This window comes from Sminthopsis crassicaudata, chromosome 2, assembly GCF_048593235.1.
Source record: "Sminthopsis crassicaudata isolate SCR6 chromosome 2, ASM4859323v1, whole genome shotgun sequence".
NCBI lineage: Eukaryota > Metazoa > Chordata > Mammalia > Dasyuromorphia > Dasyuridae > Sminthopsis > Sminthopsis crassicaudata.
In genome coordinates, this window is record NC_133618.1 from 229,662,737 (window position 1) to 229,687,324 (window position 24,588).

Genomic DNA, 24,588 nt, shown 5'->3' on the forward strand with positions numbered 1-24,588 from the left:
GGGGAAATATTCTGTAAATGAAAGGCATCACAGCAATGTGAGGGTTGCATTATTAAAGAATATTCTTTTTTGCCAACATGTCTAATATTGAAATGTGTTTCCTGTCTTTACTTGTATCATGGGTATCATGCTGCTTGTCTTCTCAATAGGTGAGGGAGAGGTTTCAAAAAGAGGGAGATTTGGAATTCAAAATTTAAAAATTCATCTTAAAAATAATAATCTTGGGGGCAGCTACATGGCTCGATGGATACAGCACTAACCTGAATCAGAAGGACCTGAGATCAAATCCTGCCTCAAACACTTAACATTTCTAACTGTGTGACTGTGGGTATCACTTAACCTGAATTGCCACATCAAAAGAAAAAGAAAAAAAAATAACCTTGAATACTTAACTAGTAATCTTGAATACTGCTTCCCTCACAGTCATGATGCTTTCTTGGTATTATTCTTAGGTACCAGGAAGGTAATCTTATATGCCCTAAATTCCAATTCTACCCTGATGATTGACTCCCTTTCCCAGGAAATAGTACTTTTATCCCAAAACTTGAATTAAAGCAAGAGAAAATCAATCTCTCATGAAGGAAGATCAATGGATGGACATTGTCTCAGAAAAGCAGAGAAGCCCTCAAAGAGGTTACAGTTTAATGGGAAGGGGAGTCACTATATAAAGAGTTATCAAAAAATGAACTGATAACAAGGTCTGTCCTAGTAGTAATTGGGTAGAGGAGGAATAGGGAATCATAGGGTTTGTGAACAGAGTTATGGACTGGGAATCTAGAAACTGATTCTTGTTCAGTCAAGTTATTAAGCAAATGAAGTGGCCCTGAACAAGTCATTTCCCTTCTCTGGACATTTCCAAGATAAGGAAACAGGATCATCTCAAAAGTCTCTTCCAGTTCCACCATTCTGTGCTTTTCTACTTTCCAGCATTGCAGGATCTAAGACCATCATTTTTAAGGTGTCCAGAGCATTATTACTTCTTTCCTAGTTCCACTCCTTATTCTCTGACCTTTTGATAGAAGTCTTACTCTCCTCCTCTCCTCTCCCCTTCACTCCCCATCTCCTCTCTATGCACTATCTTCCTCCACAAGACTATAAAATCCATGAGTGCAGGGATTCTCTTTTCTGCTTTCTGTACCCTAGCACTTAAAACAATTCCTGGACCACACTAATACTTTATCTATTTATTGAGAGTTGTTAAAATGGGATTGTGGATACCTCAAGTATTGGGGAGACAGGGAGGGCACCTCCTCCTTCATAGTGCTTCTATGAGTCAACCTTGACTTTATTTGTTTATTCACTGAACAATTTTTTTAGCAATCGGTTTGCAAACCTTGAACTAGGTGGTCTCTTCTTGGGCTGATTCATTAGATCATAAGATCGTAGATTTTGAGCTGGAGATCTGAAAGATCATGTAGTCCAAACTCCTCATTGGATAGAATGCTTGCTAGCTTCCAAGAATCCCAGTTTTTGGCAAGGGCTTTCCTGAGTATAGGAACTCAGAAGTGGAGTCACTTTGGCAAAGAGCTTTCTAAGTCCCTAACTCTGATATTTGTGCTTACCCCCTACCCCAACATCCTCACCACACACATTCACACACTCATGCTTGTCAAACACAATAGACTTAGTTACTTTAAATTAACCTATATGCTCTTTACATTCTAAGGTCACCCACACACAGCACCAGTAACATTTTAACCACATACCATTCACCTAAACTTGTACAGATCTCACAACCCTACTCCCCCCCCACACACATACAACCCCTCTGGAGACATCTAGGCTCTTACTCCCACCTCATCTACATATCTCCTCCACCATTCATTCATATCTCTTCAAGTCATTCAAAAACTCCTGGACCTAACAGAACAAATGAGTAAATTCTTCTCAACTAGGTGAAAGTATGTATATCCTTTACATTCTCCAGGGCCACCATCTACTGAGGGGGGAAGATCCCACTCACCCACAACAGAAGGAAACGTAATCTGGGATGGGAAAAAGATTCCTGGCCCTAATGCAGGAGCCTGCTTTAGACCTAGTTCCCTCCCTAGGTTGGCTTTCCTGATCCCCTCCTCTTGCCTTAGTTTTGCTTTACAGATAGTAGTCATTACCCCTAAAGAAGAGCTTCAGAACCTCCTCTTTCTTTTGTCTCTTCTCTATGTCTCAGTTCTAATTTTCTGTTGGTTTTAATCTCACCCCCAGTTTCTATTTAACCTATAACTGTCTTTAATCATTTAACTTTGAGAAGGTAATTTGAAGGAATGGAAAGAAAGATGGATTTGAATGAGCTGCAATGCCAACTACCCTTCCAAAAGATCATAAACTTAAAGATAATTAGATAGATCAATCAATCATAGATTTAAAAGGACTTTAGCAGGTCACTTAGTTCAGCCTCTTTTTATGGAGGGAAAAAGAAAGTTCTGGAGACATTGATCTTGTATGGGGTAAGGGCAGGTCCTACAAGTACTCTCTATTCTCCCTAAAAGGCAGAGGAGGAGGCTTCCCTAATCAAAAAGGCTAAATGACTTGGGCAGAAGTATGTCTACCCTCCCTCAAGAGCCCTCCCCTCAAGCTTGCCCATTTTAGCCCCTTTCTTAGCATACTTCAATCTCAGCCCTTCAGGAGTCCTGAGAGTGGGGACTGGAAGATTCAGGGAAAATGAAGCTCCAGAGTAAAGGATGGGAACTTCAAAGTCCCTTGGTACTTAGTGAGTATTCAATTTAATCAACAAGCATTTATTAAATGCTTAAAGTATGAACCAGGCACTCAGGTAGGCTTTAATGGATATAGATACAGAAAATAAATAATTCTGGCTGGAAACAAGGCAATCTGGTAATCCCAGAGCCCACATTTGAAGCTAGTCCTCTAACTTTAATTCTCTTACTGATTTTGGACCAGCCACTTCCTCCTGATATCTTCCTCTGAAAAATTAGGGGTTAAACTATGATCTTTACAAGAGAAGTTATATAATCCTATCCTTTTGCCTTTCTCTCACCACAACTGGACTCTGATCCAAAGCAGCCACCTGATTAGGATGCTTGTCCCTCAGAAATATCCCGTTGGGATGGGAATACTTTGCTGTGAGAGTTTGCCCTAGAAGTAGGCAGAACCCGTTGATCCCAGCCGGCCCAAATGCCTCCCGAACATCCCCCCTCCCCCACCCCAGGAGTGTCCCCTTCTCCACCTACCTCAGGCTCTTTGGAACAATGTCCTAGCTGTGTGAGCCCGGAAACTGTCACGCACCAAAGACTAAGAAGGGCTGTGCAAGGCTTGCTGAGCGAAGCCAAACATGAGGTGGGGGAGGGGAGGCGCGTGGGGATTTGGTAATCTTCCCCTACTCTGAACCCGTGGTGGTGGTGGTGGGATGTTGAGGAGACAGATTTCCGGAAGTTCTGCCCCCGCTCCTGTCAGGGTACCTATCCACCCTCTCTGACTGAGGGAAAACTGGGTATGAGCCCTGGCCAAGCGAACTCCAGAGCCCTAGAGAGTGGGAAGGGGGAAACCGGTAGATTACCATTGGGGATTGCGCAGATTTTCGAGCAGGGACCTTGGCAGCATTTGTGGACGTCGGGACAGTCTTTGTCGAAGAGACACTGTTCCTCGCAGTTGTCGCTTTCCTGAATCTCTGGGCACACGCCATCCTTTTCTACTACTGAGAGCAAAAGGAGGTCAAGAAGGTCAGGGAGAGATCCATCCCCATCTCAATCCCCATCCCCAAATCCCACTTCCAGCCCGAAATCATCGATCTCCGACTCCAGGTCCAAAATTCCTTTCATCTCTGATTCCTGGTGACCCTGAAGTCCCATTATACCTCCAGCTCCCAGGTAACTTCTATTGCCTCTGAGTCCCCCACCTTCGACTCGCAACTCCTTTCCACCAACAGCCATAGGATAAATCTGAGTCCCCCTTTTCCATCCCCCTAGAGAGGTCCCTTCATCTCCGGGCCAGGAGGTGATCCTAAGGCTCCTGCTCTCATTCCCAAATTCCCACACCAGATTTAAAGAGCCCCCTCATTTTCCACCGACCCCGAAGTCGTGCTGGGTCCCGCCCCCTATTCTTTGCCAGTCTCTCAGACGCGGTACTTACGAGTGTCGAGACTCTTGGAAGGGATCAGGTCCAGGAGGGACAAGAGAAAGAGACTGCCCAAGAACACCGAGATTGGGAAGAGCTTGTGGGCCATTGTGGCTACAGAGGGCCTACAGAAGATCTAGCTACGAGCTTCCCGGTGGGGTATTTAAACAGTGAGAGCTTGAAAGTTGGGGCGGAGGCGAGGGCGGGGAGGAAACCAGCTGAGGGGAGGGGGACTGGGTGGTGACAAGAGGATGCCGAGGTCCGGCTGCCACCTCATTCCATTTCACAATCCCCCAAGATCAGGTGTCGTTCTTGGCCCAAGTGGGAACCAGGAAATGCAGTTTCAAGGCCTAGCGGTCTCAAACCCAGAGGGATGTGGGGCCCACCTCCAAGTTCCTGGGCCCTTTATGTATCCTATTCACCCTGGGCCAAACTCCATCCTTTGAAATCAGGAGAGATGTCGGGGCATACTTGGATCCTAGACGCTGAGGAAGAGGAGTTAAGACTTATCACTGCAGATACTAATTGGGATTGAATTGAACTGAGCACCAAATTACGGTTGGATTCCCATCCCAGACTTCTGGGCCTCATTTTCCCCATTCCCGGGATCCCTATAAACTAGGAAAAAGAGGAACCCTAGAGAAATAACTAGAATTAGGGCAGAGATAGGAATAAACTCCAGTGAGAAGAGTAGAGATCTGGCTCTGGTTTAGTATTTGTGGGGAGTGGGGACCCTATCCTGCGGGACAAGTTGAAGGATCAGCCAGAAGAAGGAGCTCAGAAGCTCCTCCCCACCCCCACTTTCCCGCTCAGGTGAGCTTAGCCCCTTGCTTACCTCCAAGGACGCTGGGACATGCCAGCTCAGGGAGGGGCCGTTCCCACGGCAGCTAAGAGGCGACCAAGCTTGGTTTATGTTTATTCTGAGCTCAGGGAACAGTCAATATCTATAAGGGGAGGGAGCGACAAGCCCAGGTTAGGCTTTCAGCTCTTAACCACACATAGGACAGGCACCTAGCCTCCTGCAGCCGGTTCTGGCTGGTAGGTTCCGTTCTATGGGCACTGACCGGAATCTCGGGATTCTTTCCCCCACTCCTGAACCCTGATCTCAGATTTGGATCAGAAGCAGCAAGTCCTGTCTTCCCTCTTCCTGTTTTAACAGACCCCACCCTTCCAAGATGGGGACCGGGGTTGAGGGGATCGAGAGGAGAGAATGGAATCTATTGAGTCAGTTTTGGAGTGCAAAACCGCAAAGAAATGGTTTACAGGAAAGACCAGGAAACTTTCTCTGCATGACCCATTCTTCTCTGAACTCCATCCAGGATTTTACTTTTTTCAGTTTTAACAAATTTATGTTACCTAAGTTCCAACGTTTACTTTCCTCCAATAGCTCCATCTCGGAAAGGATTTTTGAGCAAAGAGGTCATTCCTTCCTATTGCCTATTGTGCTTAGGGTATCATACTCCATGTCTTTTCTTCATAATGCAAATTTCTTCATGAGCAAAGAGGCTGTTCCTTCCTTCCCTGAAAAACCTTTATTGCTATTGTGCTTAGGATATCATACTCCATGCCTTTTCTTCATAATGTTTTTTGTGTAATGAGGGATAACAAGCAAAGAGACAAATGTAATACAGGTGACATAAGTTCCTTTTAAAAATGTATGACTAGTATTTTATTCATTTTCTGTTTGGATATCCCTTGCAGGTTACTTATTGCAGCTTAAGCAAACTTACATGCACTTCTCCTTTGCCCTTTGTGTGATACTTCCTTTTGGTTCTTCAGACTATGTCATACAAAACCAGTAGAAGTTTGGCATTAGAAAGATGAGATTCAGTTTCCAGCTCAGAACTAGTGAGGTGATAATCTTGTTTATACTCTGACCTGGTCAGAACAGATCTAAAGTATTGTGTTTACTTCTGAGCATATTTTAGGAAAGACTAATAGACTGGAAAACATCAAGCAACACAATAAGACAAAAAATATTTATCAAGGTCCTACTATGTGCCCGGCACTGTGCTAAGCACTAGAAATGTAAGTATTGAGAATGAAACAATTTCTACTCTCAAAGAACTTTTGGGGGCTCAAGAGAGACCCCAAAAAAGTTGGGGTTTCAAATCTGGATTGTGAGATGTCTCAAAAGAATTTGCAGGCTCTGACCCACATGAGTTAGTCAAGGGGCAAAGTTTATTATAATTGTATTTGGCACTTAGAACGGGCTAAATTCCAAAAGAAGTTAGCAAAGAACTAAGAACAAGAAAGTAAATTTATAAGGACTTCCATTCTGATGCTTCATGTCACTGATAAGCTAATTTTATGGCTTAGAGGTGGAGTTGAGGAATGGTCTGGTTCTGACTTTGTGCACAGATGCAGTGTCTATAGTTTTTGGTACAGAGCTCATGGGGAAAACCTTCTGGAGGTGTGTTTTTAGAACTGAAATGTTACTAGGACAAGTGGTGGGCACTCAATTTTGTTCTGCATCTGCATTAACTCTAAGCACCTCATTACTATTGCTCATTAGTCTCAGAAACTCTGTTATACAGACCAACAGGCTATTATCTGACACCTAGCAATATTTGTGGGCTTACCATCTTGGTCATATAGAGCAAACTGGAGCAGGATAGCTTAAGAAGGGAATAAATACATAATTTCCAATTATATCAGTCCCAAGGCCAGGGGACTTTAGGGTTATTGCTATATACTTCCTAAGAGTTGCGTCACATCAAGCTTGCTTTCTACCAGAACTGCAAATACATATATATATATATATATATATATATATATATATATATATATATATATATATATATATATATATATATATATATATATCATAAATATAAAAGTTAATACATAAAACATATACAGAGATATACAACAATTTTTGACCCGGCCTGCGGGTCTCGAACTAGGGACGGCTGAAGTCACACATCAGTCTGTAAGCCGGAGGCTGGGGGAGGCATTTGCCTGGGAATGGGCTGAAAAGAAAGAAAGAATGGAAACTACTCTGTGTAGTGACAGAATAGCTCGTTTATTGAGGCAAAGCAAAGGGTTTTTATATGTTGTGGAGCGAATGCCACGTAGCAAAGTAAATTTCCATAGAACAAAAGATATAACATTTGTTGACCATATATCAGAAAGTCAAGGCAATATGTGACGGTTTGTGGTTGGAACATTCGTCATGTTTTTGACAGTTAATGCTTGGGTCAGAAAAACCTTGGGGCAGGGAGTTCTCACACATCCAGGACATTCCTTTGGGGCCAAGACTTTTATCTAATCTTAAAATGGTTTGTAGATGTCTGGGTGAAGGGCCTTGGCAAATTTTTACATAGATACAAAACAATAGGGGAGGAAGGATACTAGCAGTTGGCAGAATCAACAAAGATATCATACAGAAGATGCTGCTTGAGAAACATCTTAAAGGAAAAGAGTTATTCTGTGAAGCAGAGATAAAGAGGCAGAGCATTCCAGTCATGGAGGATGGCCAGAGAAAGGCAGGAGAATGGTGTGTACCAAAATGGTATGAGGAACAGAAAGAAGGCATGTTTGGCTGGATTGCAGAGTGGGAAAAGGAGAGTAATATCCAATGAGACTAGAAATGATAATTTGGGTAGTTAGGTGGTCCATGGGTAGAAGTCTCATCTTTTTGAGTTCACATCTAGCTTCATCTAGCTGTGTGATCCTGGGCAAATCACCTGACTTTGGTTATCTCAGTTTCCTCATTTGTAAAATGAGCTGGAGAAGAAAATGGCAAAACCACTCCAGGATCTTTGTCAAGAAATCCTCAAATGAGATCAAGAAAGAGTTGGGCACAGTTGAATAGCAGCAAACATAGAATTTTAAAAGCTAAACAGAGAAGTACATAAATTAGGCTAAGTCATCCTGATACTTCCTGACTCCAAGGAGAGCTCTAAGCCACACAATCTGATTTGATAGGGCGAAGTTTTGACATTCCAACAAACATTTCCTAAATTTTAATCAGGTCGATATTGTGGACATTCTCTCTTGTCACTCTGGTGTATTCCAAAATTGTTTCCCATGACCCATTTGATTAGAAATGGAAATTGTAAACACCACCAGCACTCATATAGCACTCTCTGCTTTCCTTACCTCATTTGCTGTGAGATTATCATAAGGCAGTTAGGACATGTAGTGAATGGAGCACTGATTGTGGACTCAGAAACCTTTGCTTAAAGCCTGTTTTAGGCATTTACTAAGTGTGGAATCCTGAACTTACCCTTTCTCAGCTTTCTTTTTCTCATTTGTGAAATGGAACACAGACTATAGACTTTTTTCAATTGTTTCTCACTTGTCAGCACCTCATTTGAGGTTTTGTAGGCAAAGATAATTTGCCATTTCCTTCTCCAGCTCATTTTGCAGATGAGGAAACTGAGGAAAACAAGGTGAAGTGACTTGCCCAGGGTCACGCAGCTAATTAGTGTCTGAGGCAACATTGGAACTCAGAAAGATGAGTTTTCTTGACTCCAGGCCCAGCACTCTGTGCACTATGACTCCACTAGCTGCCCATATAATTGTGCTTAAACATAGCTCAAGTGCCTGTTACACAGTAAGTGCTTAAAATATATATATATATATTTATTTATAATATACAATATATATTAATATGTTATACAACATATAATGCATTGTACTATATAAAATTTATCATCCCATTTATCTAAAGCATTTTGCCAACCTTAAAGTATCATATAAATGCTAGCTATTATTATTCTTTCCAGCTGACTCCCTGTGAGATGCCAAAAACCTGATCAGTTTTTCTTTTGAGCCTCCCTTTTGAACCACACAGTGCTGGGCACAACTTGAGTACTTGATTCTCACTCCCTGAACAGAGCATCTGCAGGAGCAGAGACTGGGGAAGAGAAGGAGGGCTGTGCTTCGGACACAGTTTGATTCTTATCAGAAATATTATCTGGGGTAACAAGACAGTCCTAAAAGGGGAGCAGAAATGGCTATCTAGGCATACAAACATCAGCTCAAGGACACAAATATTGAGTCCTTAGAAGCAAACTAATCTGAGCTATCCATGGAAGTGAGGAAAACATTCCCCTGTATAACTGAAAGCTAGAAATATCTTAGTTCAGGGAATCCTTTGGCAAAAGGCTAAAGGGACAGATGGTCTCTGATTTGGATCCAGGTTCCTATCATGTGCCTCAAGGTCCTTCCCTGCCTGGCAGTCCCTCATCTGACTGACTTCATCTTCTGTGACAATCTGGCCCCCTGCCCTCCAATCCAGCCAGGCTAAAATGTCTCTAGTTCCCTCCCAGCACTTGCTGGCTCCCACTTGCAATTTTTGGACGAGCTATTCTCCCCGCCTGCCCTGGTCTCTAGTTCTGCTGTCCTCCCCCCTTTTCTCCTTCCAGTCTTGGCTCTCAGTCCTCCTCCACCCATTTCTAATCACTCCTGCCTGTTCAGCCACACTCCCTGTCCTGACCTTGGCATATTCTGCCTTCAACTGTAATGAATAGTAGGCTGATTTATGCATTTCTTTTACATGTTTACATATTTTCCATGACATGAAGGTAAACTGTTTTAAGCCAGGCACCTGTCTTCTTGAACTATAGACTTTCAGAATTGGAAGGAATCCCACAGGTCAAACCAAACCTCAACTTGGAATCCCCTCAACAACTTTCTCTATGGAGGGTATCAATTTGCACCTGAAGTTTTCTTTCCTGTAAAGACCAGCTCACTATCTCTTGAGGCAATCCATTCCACAGTGAGACAGTTCTAGTCTTTAGGAATTTTTTCCTTATTTTAGGTCAAAATCTGCCTCTATAATTCCATCTATTGTCTGTATGTTTGGTTCTGCCTTTTGTCAGAGTCTTACAACATAGCTTGAGTAAAATGTCAGAGAACTGATTAATTTCTGTTTTGTATCTAAGGCCTTTGTTAAATCAATGGGTTAAAGGAACTCCTAAAGGAACTTTGGGGATATGGCCTTAAGGAGCTTTTCACCCATAATTTGGGCAAGTTGGTAATACTCTTTACATTGCCCATTGGAATCCCAATCTGCCTTAAGTTCATTCCAACCAGCTTTTTTTTTTTTTCATTTTTAATAAACATTTTATTTACTGACCAAGAGAGTAGTTCTATAACTATAGCTTCTGAAAGAACCACTTGTTTTTGCCCATCTTGTATCCTTCCTCAAACTTGACCTTGAACTCTCTCCTTGCTTTATGCTTTAGTAAAGAGTCATGGAACACATCCTTGGTGACAACTTTTGTCCAATGGGATAACCACAGGATATCTAGTGACCATAAGTGATTGTAGTTGTAAACTTTCCCAGAGATTTGATTTTAGATCTCTTGGCAATCTTCTTTTTTCCCATTGCTAAAGTCACTTTGTGAGGGTAACAGGCAATACCTGCTACTAAGGCATAGTTGTTGAGCCTTCCAAGGTCCCTTCATCAATGTTCTTCATGATGATAGGTTTCTACCTGAGTACCTCCAGGCTAAGACCAGCACCACCTTCTCAGGTTTCATGAACTTATCAACATTCTGTCACCAAATAGGCTGCTCCTCCTAGCCAGCTTTTTGATACCAATTCTTAGTCTGCCCTTTCTTGACTAAGGCAAACATGAGTTCATACAAATTTGGATACCCAGGTCTATATGAATACGGGGTGAGTTAAAACTACTCAGCAAAGCCTATGGGATGATCCTCTCTGGGGTAGGGAGTTCTTTGTGACAATAGTCCGGAGTTTTCCACACTGCCAGGACTTGAAACCCTAATCAAGTTACTGTTCTTGGGGTTTTTTCCATGAAATTTTGGTTTTCACCTTGAAAGAGAACATAGAAACTGGGGAGCTTTACCTTTGGTAAAGTTGGGTATAATTTAGATAGTTGGGTAATTTGGGAGCTATTAAAGAGAAGATGTTCAAATGATTTAATCCTTTCTTTCACTAATTCTAATTCAGACTCTTTCTTTCCTTTGCCTCTGAATACCATTTATTATAGCTATCCCATTCAAGAGGCTATTATCTTATTCACCAGTTTCTGCTTTAAATACTCTAATTTGGTCTTAAAAAAAACCATTCCAATGGGGCCAACAAAGTATAGCATCATCCCTATTCAAATCAACCCAATCCTGCCAATATATGAGGGGACAGTCAGAGCCATATTTCTTTTGCATTTGAAAGGCACATATATACATTCTCGGGGAGAGTGAATAGGTACTGTTTCTACTTCTCTTTTGTCCACACCACATATCTATCCCATTTTAAAGGTAGACACCCAAAGATAATAACATCACTTAACTAACAAGTACACACAATACACAGATGCAAGTGCACTGTAAAGGAAGATAACAACACAAATATACAAGTTCAAGATTACACAGTGTTAGCGACACACTTGAATTACAAAAGCAAACATTCTATAACTCTAACCAAGCCCACAATTTAAATCTTAATTTCAATCTGATTTCAAACACACATAAAACCAATAATATAAGCATTTCTCCCCCAAGGCAGAAAATAAAAATTGTAGTCCTTAACTGGACATATATTTATAAAAGAGAAGAGATAGACATAAAGCCCAGCCATGCAAAAACAGGCCTTAACAAAGTGGTCTGGGTCAGGAAAAGGTCCTAGAATATGCCTCAAAATGAAAAGTAGGCTCAATAAAACTCTGGGCCCAATAAGACTGGGCCCAGCAATAGTCAGAACATTGAATTTGTCAGATAGGTGCCGGATAGAAAAAAGTCCAGTGGAACCCAGTTCTTCTCTCAGATACTGAAAAGATTGAGACTTTGTTTCTACAACCACCCCTTAAAACTGCTGCTACTAATTAATATTAACAGAATTTTACTGAATCAGTTTCTCAACTTTGAATAGCTGGATCTGCATAAAACAGGCCTAAAGACCTATTTCTAGAGATCAAGTAGTGGTTTAGTTAATCACTTTCAGAGTGAGTAATATGGTTTGCTAACTGGAAGTTCTCCTAGGAAAGAGACCTTTCCTGCTAAAATAAATGCAGAGATTTTTATACATAAATCATAAGTGGGAAAGGAAAGACTAAGTGGTTTCCCAAGACAAGCCTACAGGTGCAGGGCAATATGAGTGTTCTCTAGTCTTGTGGAAGCAATTCTTAAATGATTATTTCAAATTTCCCTTACTTGGTGAGGGAAAGGACCAGAATTCTTTCATGGGAATGGATTCTGCAATCTTTTATTCACATTACTTAACATGTACAAGAAAGCATTGTCAAAAATTGATTGATCATTTCAAGCTATATTGTAAGACTCCAAAGTCAGAATCTGATAGAAAAAAAATGGTAGCTCTGAAAAATTTAGATTATTAGTATATTCATTACACATATCATATCTATTAATATGAAAATCAAAATTTCCTTTACATCAGAAAATACAATAAGATTAGAAACAAATTGGTTATGTGGGATAAATGAGTTGAGGAGTTAAGAATGACATTAAGTTTGCAAACCTAAGTGAGCATAAGGATGGTGGTAACCTTTATAATGATAGGAATGTTTTGAAAGAGAGAGGATTTGGGATAAAAGATGGGTCCTATCTTGGACATTGTGAGTTAGAAATGCCTAATATACAGTTGGCATTGAGGGACTAGAGGTCAGGAAAGAGATTAGGGCTCAGATACATAGAAATTATAATTTTACCCATGGGAACTGCTGAGCTTACCAAGCAAGATAGTATATAGAGAAAAGACAAGTCTGCATCTAGGAGTTGATATTTAGCATCCCCTACAGGCCTACTTTCCCAATAACTACCAACATTGGAAGATTGAATCCCCAAAGGCAAAGTTAATAATTGTTCCCCTTAGAGTTCTAGGGGGTAATTCTGAGAAGTTGAGTTTTTTCCTAATATTGTTGCTTATAAGTCCCCATCTGGCATGCTCCTTATTGATGATCAATTTTTCAACTAGGTTTTGAGGGACAATCATGGTTAATGGGTGTGACCTAGATGGAGATAGAATAATGAAAAGTGAGGAACTGTCTTATAGGAAGGTGAAAAACCAAGAGACACCAGTATTAATCACTAAGACCTCAAGATGAAAGAGTATCCAGGAGGAAAAGGTGACCAATAGTGTGAAATGCTTCAGGTCATTAAAAAATGAAGACGAATGAGAAAAGGAAATCAGATCTCATAACAATAACTAGAATTTATACAGCCTTAAAGTTTTGCAAAGATGTTATCTGTTGTCTCATTTGATCTTTACAACAATCGTGTTAGAATGGTGTTATTATCCCTGTTTTACAGATGAAGAAACTGAGACTGAGAGGTTAAATGATTTGCCCAAGTTATAACATAGCTGCCTAGACCTGCATCATTTATCACAGTTGACTACTCCTTCCTTCTGGATATTTTCCTTAGTCTGGATTTTTTTACAGTCCTCTGTCTTGCTTCTCTTCCTACTTACTTAACTAAATCTTCTTTGCAGGTTCATTATCTATCTCCCATGTATAGACTTCTATGGAGCATTGGCCAGGAGTGATGGGACACCTGTAGAGGACATTCTCACTGGCCCTTTCCCCTTCCCTCATGACCCTAGCTTTATGCCAGTCTATGTTTCCACACCTAATACATGGGATTATCTCAGATTGCTTTCCTGTGTTTTTTACTCTTTTTGTGTCTCATCAGCTCCCATGAAATAAAATATTATCTATGTTTAGATGATTCCAAAATCAATATCTAATCTTAGCCTTAATCTAATCCTTAGCCAGCTGCCTAATTGTTATCTCCATATAGATGTTCCATAGATATCTCAAATTTAATATATTTAAAACAAGATTTTTCCTCCCCAAACTTAACCTTTTCACTAACCCTGTATTTTTGTGTTCTTCCAGCAACCTTCATATGTGACCTCAAAGGATCCACCTTTGTCTCTTTACTCTCCCTAACTCCAAATATCTAATCAATTGCCAAGACTTGTTGATCCTATATTTATAACCTCTCTTGCATCTATTACCTTCTCTTTGCTCTCTTGAAAACTGCCTCATTCAGATCCTGATCACTTCTCACATTGCATAAATTCCTAATGAGTTTTCTTTGCCATTTTTTCCTACCCTCTTCAATTCTTCTTCTCTATACCTGCCAAATTGAAATTATATGACCATGTAACTTCCCTGTTCAGGAAACTTCAATCATTTCTTATTGCTTCTAAGATTAAAGACAGACTCCTTTGTCTGGCATTTAAAGCCCTCTATTATCTGGCTCCAGCCTATCTTTATGGTATTATTGCACCTTACTCCTCTTAATCTACTCTGTGGTACATTCAAACTGGCAAACTTCCTGTTCCTCACATAGACAATCTCCCGACTCCATAACTTCCACAGACTGTCCACCATACCTGGAATGTTCTGGTGCCCTAGTTCCCTTTAAGACTCTATTTAAATGCCATCTACTATTAGATGCCTTTTGTTATACTACTAGGTACTAGTATTCTGCATTCTCCAAATTACTTTTTTATTTTGTGCACGCACAAAGATGGAATAAAGATTTTAGAAATAGGATTAATAAGGCTTGGCAAATGATTGAATATGGGGTTAGAGTACAATGAGACATGATACTTAAGTTATCAGCCTGAGATATTAGAAAAATGGTGATGATCCCAAAAGAAACGGAAAGTCTGAAGGATGGGTAGATTTAGGCAGGGAAAGATAATTAATTCCATTTTGATCATCTTAGGTTTAAAATGCTAATTCATGATAGGAATGTTGAACAAATAGAGTTGGTGATGTGGGATTTCAGTTCAGTCTTGTGCTTTATTGATAATTGAAGGCAGGAGAATAGATGAGAGAGAGAGACACACACACAGAGAGAGACAGATATAGAGATAGAGAGAAACAGAGACAAAGAGAGATAGCAGAGAGAGATACACTGAGAGACAGGGACTGAGATAGGCAGAGACAGATACAAAGAGAAAGAACGATAGAGAACATCCTAACAAGACAAAAAAAACAAGAGAGGGAAAATCTATTCGTTCAAATGCTGCTTTCTGCTCTGTTTTGCCCACTGCTTTTTAGAGGATAATGAAACCTAAAAGCATCTTGTGGAGATAAAGTTATTGTTCTCCTTTTACTAATGGAGAAAATGAGGCTTAAGGCACTAGAAACAAAAAGATGAATATCAGAACCCTCTAGAAATAGAGCAACCATATTTGGAAATAAAGTAAAGTTAACATTTATCTGTTTAGACTATAAAAAATAACCAACCCTTCTTTTTTTACCCTGAATGAAGAATTCATTTAAATACCCACTGCTCTATATCCTGGACCGTTATGTCCACAGTAGAGTACCCGGCTTGGAGTCAGAAAGACTCATCTTCCTGAGTTCAAATCTGCCCTCAGACACTTACTGGCTATCTGACTTGGGACAAGTCACTTTACCCTGTTTGCCTCAATTTGCTCATCTGTGAAATGATCTGGAGAAGGAAATGGCAAACCAGTCCAGTATCTTTACCAAGAAAATACCAAATGGCTATGCAATGAAATATATCTCACTTATGTCAGGTTATTTTTTTCCCAATTTGACAGTGTTTTATAGCATTGTAGGAAGTGCATTGGTTGGAATTAACATATAATTATCACTTCCACATTACTGGCTTAGGGGAGGGTGTATTACAGCACAGTTAATTTTTAACCTTATTGAATGGATATTTTGCTTAAACACACTTTACCCTGTTCTTCTGTTAATTTGAGTTAATCGTATGACCGCGGTGGCTGGCATGAGATTTACCAACCCTTTTTATTATAATTTAGTCAAATTTTTGTTTATTGCTCAATGTTAGTCACTGCTATATCCCTTGGGGGTGTGGTTAAACAAGGTGTCATGGGCTACTTTGAAGAGCGTGCCTGATACACACTCCCCACAATCTGGAAAATCAATATAAAAAATTTAGCTCTACTGTTGAACTAGAGAAATGTGAATTGTTTATGTTATTAAAAGATAAAATATATTTATATTATTCAATACTATACATGTGTTTCCTGCACGTCTGAGTTTCTAAACTTTTTCTGTGTCTGCCGCTGGCCTTTGCGTGTCATCTCTGGCTTCCTCAAAACATTCCCCAAATTCCCATTTAATTTCTTATGCTGACTCCTGATATGTTGAAGGCACAATGGGAAAATTCTCATTGTGAAAAGGATAATTGTACTTGGGTTGTGTTTTGTGATGACATTCTGTATTTGTGACTCAATTACCCTCCCCAGTTGTTCTCTCTTGCTTTAGGAACCTCACTAGCCCATTTTCCAAGCTGCTATAAAAAAATAAATAAAAATGAGCAGAGAAAGAACTCAATCATAGAAAATTACTATGGGAATATGTAATGTTCTGATCGTCTCTCAGTTGTAATCCTTCTCTAGGAGAAGGAGTCTTTTCTCTGTGAATCTTTTCCTCTGTGAGCAGGTTTCTTAAGAGGCTTCTGGAGCCTCCAGCCAGAGTGAAGGTAGTATCTTGAATTCTCTTCTTCCTGAAGCCTGGCTCTGAATCTCCTCTAGCTCTTGTCCTTCCCCAATCCAGACTGCTTGTCCAGGCCCAATGTTGTCTTCTTTTATCCTTGCAGAGAGTGGGCATGTGACAACTCAGGGGCTTGTGAGAAAATACTTCAACCAATGAACTTTCTCCTCTTAAAGGTGCAAACTCCTTTAAACTTGTAAACTCCCCCCCTTCCCACCCAGAAGTCCAAAGGTGTAAACTCCTTTCAAAGGCCTGAACCAAAGGTGTGAATTCTGAGCTAGAGAATTGTTTAGACAACCTGAGTTATTACCATGTAATCCTAACAAAGACTGAGGTTTATCTTCAGAGGAGGCCACTGGAGCAAAAGGAGCCTCTCCTATCCCAAAGAGTCTCCTGCCTAAAAAGAATCCATTGAAGAACTCAGAGACTTTAAAAATCAAATGTGAAAGAATAAAGGAAAAAATAAAAAAAAATTAACAAAAGAAAAACAAGAAGATTATGAAAAGAAAGCCAACCAACTAGAAAAGGAAAACCAGTATTGGATAAAGGGAAACCAGCAAAGTCAGATGAATCCAAGAAATAATGAAATAAAGAATGAAAAAAAAACCAACTCTGATCTGGAAAACAGATCAAAAAAAGAAAATATAATATATAAGAGATAAAGAAGGAATATGCATTTTGGTAAAAAGTACCATAAACAATGAAATAATAACAATACTAAACATACATGTATAAAGTGGTATGGCATTCAAATTCTTAAAGGAGAAGTTAAATGAATAACAAATTCATGACGAAATAAGAGATAGAAAGCATTATGAAATGTAAATAATTTTGATCATATTAAATTAAAAAGCTTTTGCACAAACAAGCCAAAAACAAACAACAACAAAACAAAGCAATCAAGATTAAAAGGAAACCAAAGTTGGGAAATAATCTTTTCAACAAATGCTTTGACAAAGGTCTCATATCTCAAATATATAAAGAACTGAGTCAAATTTATGAGAAGACAAGTTGTTCCCCAATGGATAAATGGTCAAACGATATGGACATGTAGTTTTCAGATGAAGAAATCAAAGCTATCTACCTAAATCATTTTTGGTTAGAGAAATTCAAATTGAAACAACTCTGAGGACCTATCTCACACCTATCAGATTGGCTAATATTACCAAAAAGAAGGAAATGATAAATATTGGGGAAAATGTGGGGGGAAATGCAATAACTAATGCACTGTTGGTAGAACTGTGAACTGAGCCAACCATTCTGGAGAGTAATTTAGAACTGTATTCAAAAGGCAACCAAACTGTGATTGATCCAGCAATGCCACTAGTAGATCTATATCCCAAAGAGATGATGAAAAGTATATGTGGGGAAGGACATACATGTTCAAAAATATTTATATCATCCTTTTTTGTGGTGGCAAAATGCTGAAATTTGAGGAAATACCCATAAATTAAGGAATGACTGAACAAGTTGTAGCATATGAATGTAGTGGAATAGTATTGTGCAATAAGAAATAAGTAGACAGATTTAAGCATAGAATCATGAATTGATACAAAGTAAAATGAGCGGAACCAGGAAAACATTGTATACAGTATTAGCAACATTGTGCAATAATCAACTCTGAATAACTCAGCTCTTCTCAAAAAAATACAATGATCAGGTTGACAAAGGACTCAGGATGGAAAATGCTATCCACATGCAGATAAAGAACTGATGGACTTCAAATGCAGTTCCAAATATACTATTTTCACTTATTTTATTCTTTTTTGTTTTTTTTTTCCTTTTGTTCTATTTATTCTTTCAAAACTGTGACTTATAGAGAAATGTTTTATATAATAGCAAATGTATAACTTATATTAAATTGCCTACCATTTTAGGAAGAAGGAAGAGATGGAGGGAGGGAAAAAATTTGGAGCTCAAAATCATGTTTAAAAAATATTAAAAATTGCCTTGATATGTAATTGGGAAAACAATAAAATACTATTTTAAAAATATAGATCTCTTGTTTATTCGATAAGATTTTGTGGGTTTGTTTTTCAATATTTTTCACTTGAAAGTCCATTTTGCCCCATAACAATTCTTGCTGAGTTTACTGAAGAAATTGTACTTCATCCACATCAGTGAAAATATCCTGCTATCTTTTTTGCTGATAATAGAAATTAGCTCAAGTGTAGTTTGGGAGATGCTACTAACTGATGGCTGACAAAATTATATTGATCTTTAGTTTTCTAAATTAAAAAATCAAACAAAAGAGTTTTATTTGAAAAGGATGATCTCCACAAATATTTTGAATGCATTTCCCTTATATTTACTGTTGTCAATTCTATTAAGTTTATATAATTCTCAGTGAGCATTATGATAAGTGGTTTGTAAATATGTTTTGTTTTATGTGGCAAAAATTTATTGCCATGCTGATGCTATTGTATAAAATATCTTTAAGGTTTGGAATCATGAATTACTTTTGTGAAATTCACCTGCTTCCTTACATGGTGATTTCAAACACTTGATCTTAATACAGCTGGACTAATAACAATATCTCAGTACCCCTTTCTCCCCCTGGGCTTTGTAATAGTTAAAATTAAGAATATTTCCAAGTTGGCAGAGGGACTTTCCTAAATAGGAATCAATGAAATCTCAGGTCTTGACTCTCCTTAAAAAAAAAATTCATTGGCATACTTAATAATCTAATCATTAAAAGCATGCAATGAAAATAAATTTTGAAACAAAAACAAGCATTGTATTTTGTAAGGATCTTCATGAAATCTGTTGTGAAATGAAAATTAAAGAGAATGTCTTAGTAATTTTTTTAATTTAATTTTTATATTATTTTATAATTATAACTTTTTTTTGACAGTACATATGCATGGGTAATTTTTTACAACATTATCCCTTGCACTTACTTCTATTCAGATTTTTTCCCTTCCTCCCCCAACCCCCTCCCCCAGATGGCAAGCAGTCTTATACATGTTAAATATATTACAATATATTCTAGATACAATATATGTGTGTAGAACTGAATTTTTTGTTGCACAGGAAGAATTGGATTCAGAAGGTAAAAATAACAGTTTACACTCATTTCCCAGTGTTCCTTTTCTGGATGTAGCTGATTCTGTCCATCATTAATCAATTGGAATTGGATTAGCTCTTCTCTATGTTGAAGAAATCCACTTCCATCAGCATACATCCTCTTACAGTATCATTGTTGAAGTGTATAATGATCTTCTGGTTCTGCTCGTTTCACTTAGCATCAGTTGATGTAAGTCTCTCCAAGCCTCTCCAGAATGGTTGGATTCTTTCACAACTCCACCAACAATGCATCAGTGTCCCAGTTTTCCCACATCCCCTCCAACATTCATCGTTATTTGTTCCTGTCATCTTAGCCAATCTGACAGGTGTGTAATGATACCTCAGAGTTGTCTTAATTTGCATTTCTCTGATCAATAGTGATTTGGAACACTTTCATATGAGTGGAAATAGTTTTAATTTCATCATCTGAAAATTGTCTGTTCATATCCTTTGACCATTTATCAATTGGAGAATGGCTTGATTTCTTATAAATTAAAGTCAATTCTCTGTATATTTTAGAGATGAGGCCTTTATCAGAACCTTTAACTGTAAAAATGGTTTCCCAATTTGTTACTTCCCTTCTAATCTTGTTTGCATTAGTTTTGTTTGTGCAGAAACTTTTTAATTTGGTGTAATCAAAATTTTCTATTTTGTGATCAATAATGGTCTCTAGTTCTCCCTTGGACACAAACTCCTTCCTCCTCCACAAGTCTGAGAGGTAAACCATCCCATGTTCCTCCAATTTATTTATGATTTCGTTCTTTATGCCTAAATTTTGGATCCATTTTGATCTAATCTTAGTATGTGGTGTTAAATGTGTGTTCATGCCTAGTTTCTGCCATACTAATTTCCAGTTTTCCCAGCAGTTTTTGTCAAATAATGAATTCTTATCCCAAAATTTGGGATCTTTGGGTTTGTCAAAGATTAGATTGCTATTTTTATTCACTATCTTGCCCTGTGAACCTAACCTATGCCATTGATCAACTAGTCTATTTCTTAGCCAATACCAAATGGTTTTGGTGATTGTTGCTTTATAATATAGCTTTAAATCAGGTACACTTAGACCACCTTCCTCTGACTTTTTTTTCATTAGTTCCCTTGCAATTCTCGACCTTTTATTCTTCCATATGAATTTTGTTGTTATTTTCTCTAGGTCATTAAAATAGTTTCTTGGGAGTCTGATTGGTATAGCACTAAATAAATAGATTAGTTTGGGGAGAATTGTCATCTTTATTATATTCGCTCGGCCTATCCAAGAGCACTGAATGTCTTTCCAATTATTTAAATCTGACTTTATTTTTGTGGCAAGTGTTTTGTAATTTTGCTCATATAATTCCTCACTCTCCTTTGGTAGATATATTCCCAAATATTTTATACTATCGACTGTTATTTTGAATGGAATTTCTCTTTGTATCTCTTGCTGTTGGATTGTGTTGGTATTGTATAAAAATACTGAGGATTTATGTGGATTTATTTTGTATCCTGCAACTTTGCTAAAATTCTGAATTATTTCTAATAGCTTTTTAGCAGAGTCTTTGGGGTTCTCTAAGTATACCATCATGTCATCTGCGAAAAGTGATAATTTGATTTCCTCATTTCCTACTCTAATTCCTTGAATCTCTTTCTCGGCTCTTATTGTCGAGGCTAGAGTTTCTAGTACTATATTGAATAGTAATGGTGATAGTGGGCAACCTTGTTTCACTCCTGATCTTACAGGGAAAAGTTCTAGTTTATCACCATTACATATGATGTTTACTAAAGGTTTTAAATATATGCTCCTTATTATTTTAAGGAATAGTCCATTTATTCCTATACTCTCAAGCGTTTTTAGTAGGAATGGATGTTGGATTTTATCAAATGCTTTTTCTGCATCTATTGAGATGATCATATGGTTTTTATTAATTTGATTATTAATATGGTCAATTATACTAATAGTTTTCCTAATATTAAACCAGCCCTTCATTCCTGGTATAAATCCCACTTGGTCATAGTGTATTATCCTGGGGATGATTTTCTGAAGTCTATTTGTTCTTTACATATTTTTTTGGCAGAAGTATAGTTCTCAAGGTTTCTTTTTACCTTTTTAGAAATCTCTTGAGTTCTGTATTTGAAGATCAAACCTTTTATGTAGGTCTGGTTTTTTCATCAAAAATAGATGGAATTCATTTATTTCGTTAAATGTCCATCTTCTTCCCTGGAAAACGATACTTATTCTTGCTGGGTACGTTATTCTTGGCTGCATACCAAGTTCCTTAGCCTTTCGGAATATCATGTTCCAGGCCCTTCGTTCTTTTAATGTGGACTACTAGTAATTTTTAATTTCCTATTTGTTCATTATTTTTAATAATTAATTTCTAATTTGTTCTGGTTTTTTCCTGAGGCAATTTGGGTTAAAATGTTTTGTCCAAGGTCACACAGTTAGGAAGTGTTAGTGTCTAAGGTCACATTTGAACTCAAGTCCTCTTGAGGTCAGGGCTGGTTCTTTATCCACCGTATCACCTAGGTGCCCCTTAATTTCTAATTTGTAAAGAAATTTCATGCCAGGGGTTGGTCATTTAAAAAAAAAAATGTTCTGAGCTGCATGTTCTGAGACAAAAGGCTTCTGGGTTACAAATACATTATTCTATGAACTATGGGAAATAAACCTTATTAACTGGAAAGTCTTTAACTGTTTGCCTTGATTAACTTGACACTGATGTTTTGTATTAATAGAATATACATGCACATTTTAAACAAAAAAGGGAGGTGAGGATCACCTTATTTCAATCCAGGACAAGAGAAAAGATAAGAATCCAGAGAAAGCACACACTCATGTAGGAATGCAATAGATCTGTGCTGCTATCATTTGAATACAATTGGAAATACACACTAACCTCATGACTTTTGAGGACTTGGCTTCATTTCTCAGGCCCTATTCCCTGGGAGAGAGAAGAGTGTGGGCAATAGAACTGGCACCAAATTGCTCAGTAAGGACCAATGGGTGAGTTGCCAAATCTGGCATCCCTCAGAAACCCAGTGACTTGCTCAATCCCAACCCATTTTCACTTATGTAGTCCCTACCAAGTCTCCCATTTATGTTGGATTTAGGGTATGAATGGTGAGAGATCAACTTCATCTAGGCAGTTCTTCACTTTCTTCAATTTTTACAGAATTTTAGGGGGTAAAATTAAATTAGAGGACCTATCCCTAAATCAAACTTTTTTTTTTTTTTTAATAGGCTGGGGTTAAGTGATTTGCCCAGGGTCACACAGCTAGGAAGTGTTAAGTGTCCGAGATCAGATTTGAACTTGGGTCCTCCTGAATTCAGGGCTGGTGCTCTATCCACTGCGCCACTTAGCTGCCCCTAGATCAAACTTTATATAGTACACTGCTTTCAGAGGCTGTCTCCTTTCCTTTGTGATCAGTAGTCTAGATCAAAAAGCTAAACCTGGGGGGAGGATTCTGGAAAGACGATGGAAAATTCCAAGCACTCCAAATTCCCCCCACAAATAAAACTATTTTGGCCCTCATGGTGAACATAGATAGGTGAAAAACAAATCAGACTTGAGGCAGAACAGGGGTCCTCCTAGGACAGCTGGAGAAACCAGGAGTATGGAGGTCCAACCAGTGTGAGATATAAACACCTCCAAGTTAACTCTGCTTAAACAGCAAATTGGGAGTACTGGGGCTAGCTGGGTTTAGAGGCAGCCTCAGAGCAAAACCATAGGAACTTTCATTTCCGTGACTGTGTGGGGAGTCAGGGGTCTGATTCTCAGAAGATTAAGGGAACTTTATTGATAAAGAACATCAAATCCAGCTGGGCTGCTAACACAGGGCCCTGGGAAAGAAAGAACCAGCACACTGGTGAGTGCAGAAGCAGTGGGGTTGCAGGGTGAATGCTAAAGCAAGAGCTGCTAGCTGTAGGAACTTACAAAAGGATAGAGTTCTTGGTTTGGAGTTCTAGGGAGAACTGAAGTAAAGCCACCCAAGGACAAGAGATGATTACACTAATAAATTTTTATATTTAAAAAAATGAAAAGGCAAAAGAGAAAGAGCTCAAACATAGAAAGTTACTATGGGAAAAGAAAAGAGTGTGGTTCATCTTTAGAGGAAGATACTGAAGTAAAAAAGCCTCTCCTACCCAAAAAGAGTAATATTAAATGATTACCTACTCAAAAAGAATTTATAGAACTAAAAAAAACAAAACCTTTAAAAATCAAGTAAGAGAGATTGAAGAAAAACTTTTAAAAAATAAAAAGAACAATAAAAAAAAAACAGGATTATGAAAAGAAAAGTCAACCAACTAGAAAAGAAAGTCTAGAATCATAAAGAAGAAAATGACTCTTTGAAAATTAGAATTGGGCAAGAGAAGAACTGTGAAGTTATAAAAAACCATTAAAAGATAAAACAAAATGAAAAAAAATAGAAGAAAATAAGAAGCATCTTATATGAAAAACAACAGATATGGATAACAGATCAAAAAAAGAAAACATAAAAATAATTGGGTTACCTGAAAGCTGTGACCAAAAAATAGAACCTTGACAAAATAATACAGGGGAATAGTTAAAGAAAATTATCCCAAAGTGATAAAACAGGAGAGGAAAGTAGAAATAGAAAAAATTCACTGATGAAATCCTATCATTGCTAAATTTTGAAACTCCCCAAATCTAGGAGACAATTCTATAAGCAACAATAACAACAACAATAACAACAAAACAATTTAAATGTACTAGAGCTAAAATAAGAATTGCAATGGCAGAAATTAGATATGGATCCACACTTAACACCAAATACCAAGATAAGATCAGAATGGGTCCATGATTTAGGCATAAAGAATGAGATCATAAATAGATTAGAGGAACAGAGAATAGTCTACCTTTCAGACCTGTGGAGGAAGAAGGAATTTATGACCAGAGGAGAACTAGAGACCATTATTGATCACAAATTAAAAAATTTTGATTGCATCAAACTAAAAAGTTTCTGTACAAACAATACTAATGTAAACAAGATTAGAAGGGAAGCAACAAATTGGG

General features: G+C 38.2%; 2 protein-coding genes and 1 pseudogene across 7 annotated transcripts in view; 1 reads left to right on the forward strand and 2 right to left on the reverse strand.

The window, feature by feature from the left end:
• Positions 1–4,868, reverse strand: part of WFDC2 (WAP four-disulfide core domain 2) — a 47,721-nt gene extending 42,853 nt beyond the window's left edge. For 2 of the 4 annotated variants that reach the window (XM_074288486.1, XM_074288487.1), the window contains exons 1-2: positions 4,087–4,244; positions 3,515–3,652 (exon numbers count right to left, since the gene is read on the reverse strand). In XM_074288486.1, coding sequence (XP_074144587.1) covers positions 3,515–3,652; positions 4,087–4,180 — 232 coding nt within the window. In that variant the 5' untranslated portion in view covers positions 4,181–4,244. Of the gene's footprint in view, positions 1–3,514; positions 3,653–4,086 lie in introns of all 4 variants that reach the window. The other 2 variants (XM_074288485.1, XM_074288488.1) reach the window with 2 other exon arrangements.
• Positions 1–24,588, forward strand: part of SPINT3 (serine peptidase inhibitor, Kunitz type 3) — a 183,010-nt gene that overhangs the window by 94,397 nt on the left and 64,025 nt on the right. The gene's annotated exons all lie outside the window — the stretch shown is intronic.
• LOC141553368 (large ribosomal subunit protein eL27-like) lies at positions 10,179–10,571 on the reverse strand (annotated as a pseudogene).